The sequence below is a fragment of the Monopterus albus genome, unplaced genomic scaffold (genome assembly GCF_001952655.1).
Source record: "Monopterus albus unplaced genomic scaffold, M_albus_1.0 scaffold28.1, whole genome shotgun sequence".
Classification (NCBI taxonomy): Eukaryota; Metazoa; Chordata; class Actinopteri; order Synbranchiformes; family Synbranchidae; genus Monopterus; species Monopterus albus.
In genome coordinates, this window is record NW_018127908.1 from 1,907,384 (window position 1) to 1,918,686 (window position 11,303).

The 11,303-nt window shown below is 40.1% G+C and overlaps 2 protein-coding genes across 2 annotated transcripts in view; both read left to right on the forward strand.

The window, feature by feature from the left end:
• Positions 1-5,245, forward strand: part of kncn (kinocilin) — an 8,271-nt gene extending 3,026 nt beyond the window's left edge. The window contains exons 2-5 of the mRNA XM_020595719.1: positions 1,472-1,540; positions 1,829-1,900; positions 2,407-2,500; positions 3,674-5,245. Of these exons, the coding sequence (XP_020451375.1) occupies positions 1,472-1,540; positions 1,829-1,900; positions 2,407-2,500; positions 3,674-3,746 (308 nt within the window). The 3' untranslated portion in view covers positions 3,747-5,245. The remainder of the gene's footprint in view (positions 1-1,471; positions 1,541-1,828; positions 1,901-2,406; positions 2,501-3,673) is intronic.
• A 380-nt stretch (positions 5,246-5,625) lies between these two features.
• tmem275a (transmembrane protein 275a) lies at positions 5,626-9,623 on the forward strand. Its single transcript, XM_020595616.1, has 2 exons — positions 5,626-6,215; positions 7,142-9,623. Exon 2 carries the CDS (start codon positions 7,255-7,257, stop codon positions 7,873-7,875), a length of 621 nt encoding a protein of 206 aa, XP_020451272.1. The 5' UTR covers positions 5,626-6,215; positions 7,142-7,254; the 3' UTR covers positions 7,876-9,623.
• Positions 9,624-11,303: the final 1,680 nt, after the last annotated feature.

Here is an 11,303-nt window from a genome sequence, read left to right on the forward strand (position 1 = left end):
GAGTAGTAGAGAGTCCAGCCTCTCTCGAGGAGTAAAGTTCCAGAGCCCAAGCTGTGTGTGGAGGTGAGCCCGACTATATCTAGCCGGTACCTCTCAACCTCCTGCACAAGCTCGGGCTCCTTCCCCACCAGCGAGGTGACATTCCATGTCCCCAGGGCTAGTCTCCGTGTCCAGAGATCAGGTCGTCGGGGCCCCTGCCTACGACTACTGCCCAATCCACTGTGCACCGATTTGCATTGTATTTGCATAATGTAAAGATTTTCCAGCAATTATTAATATTATTTTTTTATCATCTAGCAGTCAGTTTTATGAGATCACAAACAATGAGAAAGAGAAGTCAATGTCCACAGAACTCAAGGGTTTAAAAATAATCTAGTATGAAAAGGACACACGCATATGCAACAGGCATACTGATGAAGATTTGCCAAAAAGTCAAAAAGTCAAAAACCCTATGGCCTGTCACATTTTCCATCCACTCTTCTATCCATGTGATCATCTGATACAACAGTGTAACTGGAACCAGCTGATAGCCGGGAGAGTCACTTTACCATGGTAAAGTGCATCAACAGGAAGAGGCCAGGGTTTTTAATGTGAGGAAGACAACATAACCATATATAGTTAATTTGAAATACATTCTCACTGATGATTTAATCAGCTTTAAATAATTCATTTATTTATTTATGTGTGCATAAATTTGGCAAATCAAAACTGTGCACAGCAGTTTGACATGGATACTCTCTCAACACTTCTGCAGCTAAGCATCTAATTATGTGTTTTGGGGCTTATGTGCCATGATGCCTCCTCCAACACATAGGCTGACTAATGAGTATGAACACTGTGTTCTTGGCAGAATCTTTTCACTCCTTCTGCAGTTTCATGACATTTTAAGCACAGACATGCATCACAGTCACTGTCAGGGCCTGCCAAGGCTCTTCTGGCTTATAAGGGAAATCAATAACGGTGTTGAATGGGAGCACTGTGCTACTGAGAGGCACACAAGCCCTGTGCTTCAATATTACTTTATACTTCGACTTGAACAGAACAAAGCATCATATACTGTATTTGATTACATGCTGTTGTTGTTCTTTTAATAGCTGCTGTATTTCATCAAACTATCTTATTGTTGGTTGTGATGTCTATAATTATAGGAACTTCTATGGAAAACCTCCTGGTGTAGCTCGCAGGCATCAGTTAAAGTTTGTATTTTGAAGTGTCCAGATTGTGATAAATTTATAATGAGATCTTTCTTAGAGCTTGCAGTACAAAACATTTTCCTGTACCCGTGGTTTTTCTTCAGTACACTACAGTACAAATTTAGGACAAAAAATAAATATGAATGTGACAAATATTTCCATGAATACAGCAATTAGTCTGTTTCTAGACATTTATTCCACCAATAATGACAATAGTACTGTAGGAAAACCAGTGTCACTTTATCACCTATCAAATTAATGATGCCTTCTGTTTCCAGGCCTGCTCATATCGATCTACCCCTTCATAAGAGCCTGGCTGAACATCAACCATATTCTTCCATCTTTTGGTAAGTTGTTTGAATTAGTCATCCATCCATTAGCCCTTACGTGCTGACACTGGGCAGGAGGCGGGGTACACCCGTGATGGGTCACCAGTCTATCACAAGGCTGATATCATTATTTATTATTTGAAAATTATATAAACGTCAATAACCTTCAACAGCTTTGTTTCATTACATGCACCATGCTATAATAAATATGACTTGTTTAATGTATTTGTTCACTACATTACTAAAAGAATTATATTTGTTCTATCCAAGAAAAATTTTTTCTCAGAACATTTCTTAACTTCCCAGGAAATGTCCGAGTGCACCCCACGCCTGCCAATCCTGCTCCTGAACAGCCGATAGAGGCACTAAGACGAGAAGGTGAGTATGATTGTCTAAGCCAGATTTTCCCTAAATTGAAAAGACACTAATCAATACAGCTATCATGTAACTTTCAAATGTACTGTGTTCAGCTACTTGATGCTGAGCCATTGTGTCTATGTCCAATAGTTGCTAATTACCGATCTTACAATGATTACCAATCTGGACATTGGAGAGCTACCAGTAAAAGTGATATTGTGTCTAGCTGGGTATTGCAGAGCACGAGCCATCTCATGGGGTGCAGTGGAAAAGTAGAAAAATGATAAAAAGACTATTGGACTGCATTCAAACACTCATATGAGATGGAATACAGACGTTCCAGATTTTTATGCCTTGTACATTTCAGCTTCATTTAATGGACAACCCAATTATGTGTATGCCTTTTTTTGAGATTTTGTTTTCTCTCTGTACTGCCTACCATCATAGTACAATTTCCACACACTGATGAAAAGTAACAGCATACTCTATGTTGCTGTATGCTTATCTGCTGCCCTGTGGTCTTGCAGGGACTCAGAGTCAACTAAATCTGGAACGTTCTAAGAGTCGTATGGGAACCTTTGTCGAGGGCGGACCAAGGGCTGAGCCCAACCCAGATGAAGGGTATGAGATTCAAACCAACAATGTCTGTCTCCTACGAACTGTATGCATTTGTGGATTAATGATTTATATTATATACAAGAGCAAGAAGTGGTGTGATATTAATATTGTACAGAAAAGATAAGGATCAAGATTGGGAGCGAAATGGGTGTTTAATACTGCTGAATTCAACACCTGAGGCTTAGGTTCATAGTCAATCTTGATGTTTGGAACAGTCTTTTACTATTCTTACTTTGTTGTCATAAGGTAATGATACCACGCTAACATGAGACAAGACTGAGTACCACTGTGCAATAATCTGACCTAAATGCAATGGGATTTGATGAGGTGCCAAAAATTAAAAACTGGGTTACTGTTCTGTTTCATGGACAGAATCAGGGCATGTTCTTAATGAAGTTATGCTATAATGAAAAATGTATTTATTCTGTGTCTGCTGCACTTTGATAGTTCGTTGATTATATCACGACATTGTTGGAAGTACATATAATATTTTTGGAATTTAAATGTATTTTCTCTCACAGCACAATTGTCAGTAGAATACACCTTATGTAAGAGCAAGTTCTTCTCTATTGTTTGTCCAAACCATTTACAGGAGAAAAGGGGACTTTCAAAATGTATCACATGTTATGATAACCCAAATACTGGTTAGACTTCTCTCATGCCAGATTAGGTCAACCATGCATGCCATGTGTTGACCAGTGTGACACCAAACATATACATATTGGACTTGAGTGGCATTTATTAAAAAGAATGGCTTTTTAATGCTTAATATTTAGAAAGCTACACAATTAAGGTCATTGTATTGCAGTATAAAAATAAAAAGTGTAAAAGTAAACTGTTCTTATTTGTTATACCATCTTGAAAAATTTGTGGAACAACTGTAAAGTGCTCTAGAAAGTATTGATTTCTAGCTTTTGAATAAAACAACAGCTCAACCAGAACATCCATTCTGCTCTTATGCATTTTAGTTCACGCTAGGTTTTAGACAGTACAACAGTACAGTACAACTTGACCTGAACTATCCAAACTAGCCAGGGCCGCAGCAGCAAAAGCGATGCGCCTTAACCACTAGCCTACCAGGGATGGCTAGCCAGATAATATATGAATATGCTAATTGTTGAAGTAAGGGTGAGGATACTTGTGCTTACATGACTTTCTGACTCTTCTCTGTTGCAGAACTTCTTCAGACATCCCAGACATCTTATCTAGACGGAAACTAAAGCTGTCACCTGATCAAGACTTGCCATGATGTCATCTTACCACACGAGCTGACTGACCACTATTATTTAATCTTCTCTACTAAATCTTCTTCATTAAGATTCCTTCAAATGTGGGAAAAAGGGTATTTTGAGTCTTTCTGATTCATTATTTTTGCTGTAGCGTTGTTGTATAATCTTATTTGCTGAGATCACCTCATGATATTGTACTCATGTGGTCTTATAATTATATGCAAATATTAAATTGGAATTGTTAGTGAAGTACTTCCTGACACTAAGGGAAGCTAATGAAGCCCAGCAGTCCCATTTGTGTGCAGCTCATCTCATCATCGCCCCATGTTTTCATTCTCCAATTAAAAAATTATTATGGTCATTATGTGATGATGGGACTCTTACACAGTACAGCTCAAGCTCTCTGGTTTGTATGTAGAAAGAGCTAAACAAATGGGTATGCATGTGTTCAGATATGCAAATAGCTACAACCATCGCATGCACACAGTGAGCTGCACCACCGCAGTGTAATATAATACATTGATATTCAGGACAGCACAGGCAGAAGTGATGCTGCATGGGAAGTGGCGTGGGGAAGAACGCTGTGCTCAGACGAAAAGTGTGACGTGCTGTGAGGCTGAATAACGATGATGGGTCTCAGCAACAGGAGTCCAAGGAGTCTGCAGTGCCTTGATGACAACTAGCAGTTTGATTGTCAGGTCTCAAATCACAACGCCTCGCCGAAGTCCTTCTGAGTCTGCATGAAGTTAACTGGCAGAGGGACACATAATAAACAGTTGATTGAACATCATCCAGAAGACGTTGATGGTTGACACTGAAAAAGGAAAAATTGCTTCAATTCAAGCCTCAGTGTTTGAGGACTTCCTTTATTTATTTATCATTTTTAAACCATCCATCCATGGCCAGTTCATGCCCACTCCAGCATGCAATCATAGACCAGAGGCATTAATATATAAACACTCATCTCACAGAGGCTCAGCAAATTTTAAAAAAGAAACCACATTTTGCCCTATTCTGTCAAATAAACAGTCAAAATGCCAGCTATGTTTAGTCTTTCTGATGGTGACCAAAAGAGGTGAACCAAACTCTTCATCCCCACCCCTCGAAACAGCAGCTGACAAGTCCATTAAATCTTCTTGGAGCTGTTGATCGTATCACGCAGTCTCCATCAGCGGATGGAGTTAGCTCAGTTGTTATGAAACTGTAGACCCTCAAACCTTCATTTATTCTGACCGCTTGTAAGGCTTCACATCTGGGACTGCTCCTCATCCATTTTGGCTGATGAATACCATATAATACAAGTGAAAGCTCCACCTCTAAAAGAGCAAGTTCATCCTGAGTTGAGATTGTTTGCCAGCTGCAATTTGCTGATGAAGATAATTTGATATGGTTAAAAGTTCTGGAGCTAGATAATAAATTGACATTGGGTAATTTTGTCTTTACAACAAAACAGACACTGGAAGAATTATGAAGAAAAAAGACAAGTTAGTGGACCTTGAGTTGGGTTTATTTCGCTAAAGTGCTGCTTTCAAGGCCAAGAATGTGTTTACCTTGAGGCTTTAATGCTATCTAAGAAACCATTTATACCACCATTTATATATGTTGTAAATAATGTCATTAATTGCAGCTGTTAAGAAATCATTTCCCTTTTTATAAATCACTTATATCAAAATTTAGAAACGTGTACTTTAATTATTGTAAGAACCAATCAAACCTTTCTTATCATTTGCAACTATCTTATTGTGATTTAATGACTCATTGTCAATATGCTGATCCTGATCTGTATCAGTTTCATCAATATCTCGAGCAGGCAGCTGTAACCTGGGAAGGATTTTAAATAAAATACACAGTTTAGACTTAGAAGGAGAATTGAGATTACATTTCAAAAGAAATGGGGAATAAATCAAATGTTTGCGCGTTCGTCTTGAATCTGCACCAACACCCATCACCTTCACCATCCTCTTCACAGGAGCGCGCGCGCACATCCGGCTGATTAGTGGTAAAGAATGGATCGGTGGATGGGAGGAGGAACATGCTATAGGCGGCAGGTCAAAAATAGTTGAACAGGACGGCTTCACACCGACTTCTGGAGAGAATCCTCCTATACATTCCCTCAATTTCTGTTGTGGGATGACCTGTCAGGTGTTACGTGCGTCTCGGTCCACATCAGGAGCGGCGCACGGTGATACGTCTGTGTGCCAACACAGAAGAAATGCCATCTCACCCAAGTGATCTTCTCTGTCCTCTCAGATTTTATTTTCCTTAGCGGGTCGGGTCGCTCTGCTTTGTGTTTCGCTGGCCACTGATTGAATGGCTGTCATAACTTGTGTCCTCAGGACTGTAACGCAAAAGCAGCATGAAAATCCTTCGTCTGGTCTTTGTGCGTCCTTTCAACCTCTCATTAATATCACCGAGTAATTAGTCTGGGATTCGCGTTGAAAATCCACCGATTAAACAATGCAAAGACCTTCAGTATACAGACATAAAAGGTAAGATGATGTTTTTATGATTTCATTTTACAGGAATGCAGCAGTGCGTATGGCATGCATTTAAATGTGTTAAATTCATGCTTAGAGTTAATGCTTAGATTTAGGTTACTGACATACACGTTTAGCAAAAATGACCGTTTTCCCACAGGCTCTCTCTGTATTTGCACCGTATGCTCCTGAATGGGTGCATGCTGGGTCGAAAGGGCTGATTTTGTTGTAACTATTGTAAATAATGAATGCTATTCCCTACGTGGCCAAACTGGCACGAATGAAGCAGTGAGATTGCATACATTTTACTTTCCAAATCCAGAGAAAATAAGTAATGATTCTGATCAATGATGTTAAATTTAGTACTACAACATAAAGTCAGTATTTCCTACCAATGGTGCTATTAATACCTCCTAACTGTTGCTCCTCAATATTCATTTCATTAATTTCTTTACTTAATCATCTTTGTCTCAGTAGGTTCCCTGTGCTTTTCTTATGTGTTGTTTTACATGTTGGTGTTCTATTTGAAAAAGCTAAATGGTATTTCAAAATATATTTGAAGCCATTTAATAATCAGCAGGCCTTTCAGATGTGGGAACAGCTTCAGGTGTCACCAGTAAAGAGCAAACGCTTCAGTGCCATTCAGATGCCAACACAGTGGCTGGTGTTTCTTGTAGGTTATCAGAGATGTACTGTAATATGTCAAACCACAACCTTTCTAGATATTTGTAATGTAGAGGAGTAGCAGAGCAAAGTGATGAATGCCCAGAGCTCACTGATGGATTACACAGGTTATCTCAGCAAGGACCCTTCACTATGCGTACAATGAGCATCAGTGCTCGTGCACAAAACAAGAGCAGTGTTGTGAGTGCACTCATCAGAGGCAGTGTTTCTTTCATTGTGTGGGTCTTACAGCTGTCATGTGTTGTCATTTCCAGAGAAAGATATTGCCACATTGTGAAATGGACACACTTTATGTAAACATTGCCATGGGGAAGAACTTGGACTGAAGCACAGGGAGATATAATAACACAGAGGAAGAGAGAGAGCCATGGTTATCACTGATAGAAACACCAGCACCCCTCTTCCTAAAAAGGAGCCCCAGAAGAAGAAGAGGAGGAAGTCTCGCCCTCATGGCCTGCCCTCTCCAGCGCTCTGCTGTGCCTGTGGCCTATGCATCATGCTGGCTGGACTCAACATCACTCTGGTGGGAGCATTCGCCTTCAGCACACTGGTGCCTTCTGCCAACCCCCCAATCATCATTGGACCTGTCCTACTGCTGGTGGCCTTTTCCTTTTTCGGGGCCTGTTGTGTGTGCAGTCGCCTCCCCCCTCCTCACAGCTCATGCAGGGGTAAGATGGGCAGCAGAGGAATGGGGTTAATGGGGCCCGGAGGGCTGGCTGGTGGGGCAGCGTTTGAAATAGAGACCAGTGAACACACACTGCAGGATACTACAGCTGTGCAGCTCAGTCCTACTTCCTCCCCTGGATCCTCCCAGGCATCCAGCCCAGAAAAGGAGGCTCCTGACACGACTCTACCGGGACCTTGCAAGCTCTTCACCATGGAGACCAACAGCCCTTCATCTGTTTTCACCGCAGCGGTTTACTCAGCCTCCACAGCAGCAGGAGGGGAGGTGAGGCTCAATCTGCCACGTGAGGAAGTGGCCACCTAGCAGGGCAGAATCTCTTCCACGGTGGAGCATTAGCAGTGTAAATATCCTTCTGGGTCGAGGGCTTGCTGAGTGTGATTGCGTCTTCTAGTTGTGCCAAAAGTATGCTTTTGTTTTCTCTTACTGTGCAGCCAATTGATAATTAGCATGCTAAATTAAGGAAACATCCAACTATTTGTGGATCATAGGTCTTGGAATTCAAATTTCTACCTCTCTTGTGCTGTTTTCCTACAGGTTGTTGTTTTTAATGTGGGGCATTATGAACAGTTTTTGTGTAGAACTCGAACTAAGTGTCTGAGACCATAAACATTTATCTGTCACTGTTACTCTGATTGGTGGGAACCTCAGCTGTGGCAGTGATTTGAGAGGGCTTGCCTGAAAAATGTGATTTTTTTCTGAAATATGTGAAAGGTCAATAGTAAAAAAGTTGAATTATATATTCAGAGACATTTGGTATTTTGTGAGTCATTCTCAGTGTTGAACTTGTTTTGAGGGCATAAAATATTATAGGTCACAGGGGTCCCTAAGCAATATTGTCTCATCTGAAATTAAATCCTTGGCATTTATAACTGTTTTCACAAGCACGCGATTACACAATACTTGTCCAGTAAGTTTGTTATCAGCAATGGTGCATATAGAAAATTGTGTTACAGTATATTTACATGTAACTGTGTACAATGTTGGGTCATGGAAACATGTAGTTTGACAAGCTTTTGCCAACACACCAACATAAACACTGAAAAGTATGTGTACATTGTCATTGAAGGTGTTCACAAATTACAGGTACAAGGTCATGTTGATCATAATGTTTTCAGTAATTCCTATACTGTGTAATGCGTATTGGGTCATGAGCCAGGTAAAAATGAGACTTACCTCAATGTAAGGCAAAAAAGTGTCCTGTTTGCCATCAACAAATTGAATTTACAGTGGGGTCTGACACAGAAGGAACATACTGTCACATTGTTATACAAATGTGAGTGTATAAATTCTTGTTTTTATGTCTCATATGACAAATTTTACCTTCATATTCAGCAGATGTTAACCACCACTTCGCCCAGTATATGGGCATGCCGAGGCAGAGTTGAGATATTCAGATTGCATAAAAAATATCTGTCCCCATCACTGTGATGTCTTCTTGTTAGTTATAAACCAGACTGGCCAAAAAAGACATTGAAACCCTGATTTCCTTTGAAAGGAAAGTTGCCTTAGTCTGAGATATCAGGATCAAACTAATGAGGGCTATATAAAAATGAACAATAGCATTTTTCTTCAGAAGGCCTTTGTTTGGCTCTGGATTCCTATTCCATATTGTTAGGAAAGCTTCTACAGGTTTCTGTTTTTTGTGGATATAATGAATGCATGCAATGGCTTATAAATGTTCTGTCTCGGAAATATATACAGTATATGGTGTAGCAGGGGAGTGCACACCTACAACATCTACAGACACCGGACGGAGCGTTTGTCTAATTCACCTTTATTATTTGGACTGGTTTCTCCGTCAAAGCTCTCTCTCGTGCCAAATTAGAGTGCTGAGCTTAATGTTGCATGTTCAGAGAACTGAATCATGAGAATACAGACACCTTGTTGTGAACTATTGGTGTTATCTGTGTATTTTAATTTGTGTGGCAATTGTGCAAAAAATCTGAACACTGTAAAGGACAGAATATTTTTGTGAATCTTATAATTTTTGTTTTTTTTTTCAAGGTAACCAATCCAAATGTGAATCCTTCAAAAGACAAAAATAAAAAGGCTCTTTCAGTAGAACATTATGTATGTGTGGCATGACACTCATTACACTGACTTTTGGGTCATCATGAAGGGAAACAAATAAAAATGTCCAAATGAATTTGGTATATATTATAATTTTAAACAAGTTCAGTGTGATTGTGTAGAATAGCAGTCATTTCTTGGGTATGATGATTCATTCATTCATGCATTTATTCTAAGAGGGAGTCTGTAAAGACTGTTTCAGAGCAGTTTGTAGGAAAACAACAAGACATAAACTTTGAATGGGTTCCCAGATGTCTGGGAGAAGTAAACCTAATGAACAGTTGGTGACGTTATGCTTCAGTGTATTTTCTGGTTCCAAACCTGGGCACATGTGGAAAGGCTCTGTCAGGTGTCACATTAAGGCAACTAAAGATTATTTACATTGTCAATTACTCTGAAAGATATGCTCTCATTTATTAGTCAACCTAAATTGTGACAACCCAGAGCTGAGACCAGGACACAGGGTCAAAGTCTTACACATCTCTCTCCGGTCTCTTTGCAGCTGCTACCCAATCAAAAGTCCCAGTACCCCATAGAGACTGTATCTACCCCCTGACCAGCTAAATTAGATATAACTCAAAAATCATCTCAAGAGGAGTTATTCATAAGAACCTAAGTTATTCATGGCATTCCACAGGGCTTTGTGTTAGGTCCAGTTCTCATCACTTTATACATGCTCCCCTTAACCAATATTATTAGGAAACTAATAATTGCTACACAGATGATACTCAGTTATATTTATCTATGAACCCAGATGAATCAAATCAATTGGTCAGACTTCTTAAAGACATAAATGCCTGGAAGACTTGTAATTTCTTACTTCTAAATTCCAACAAAACCAGTCCTTTAAATCACACATAAACCAGGTCTCTAGATCAGCCTTCTTTCACTTGAACAATATCAACCAAAATCAAAATCAGGAGCATCCTGTCTCAAAGTGATTCTGAAAAACTGGTCCATGCATTTGTTACTTCCAGGCTGGACTACTGTAACTCTTTACTATCAGGATGTCCCAATAATTCCCTAAAAAGCCTCCAGTTAATCCAAAATGCTGCAGCCAGAGTACTGACAGGAACTAGCAAGAGAGATCATATCTCTCCCATATTAGCTTCTCTCCACTGGCTCCCTGTAAAAGTCAGAATAGAATTTAAAATCCTTCTCCTAACATACTCTTTACCTTTAAGATTAGACTTAAGACGTTCCTTTTTGATAAAGCTTATAGTTAGGGCTGGATCAGGTGACCCTGAGCCTTCCCTTAGTTATGCTGCTATAGGCCTAGGCTGCTGGGGGACCCCATGATGCTCTGAGTTCCTCTCCTCTCCTATCACTCTCTATGCATTTATATGCACCATTACACATCACTAACTTTGTGTCTCCTCTCTCCCATAGTGTCTCCTCCCTCCCTGTACCTTTCTGTAGGAATCCATGACTCTGGAAATTCATGTTTCTGATGAGCAGTCACCAGCCACATTGACCTGATCAGTGTTTGATTGTTGTGTCTTGTTGCTTTTCTTCTTTTGTCTCTCCTCTATCCACTCACCCCAACCGGTCGAGGCAGAAGGCCGCCTACCAAGAGCCGGGGTCTGTCGGAGGTGTTTTTAGTTAAAAGGAGTTTTTCCTCACTGTTGCCAAGTGCTTGTTGAAGGTGGATTTGTTGGGCT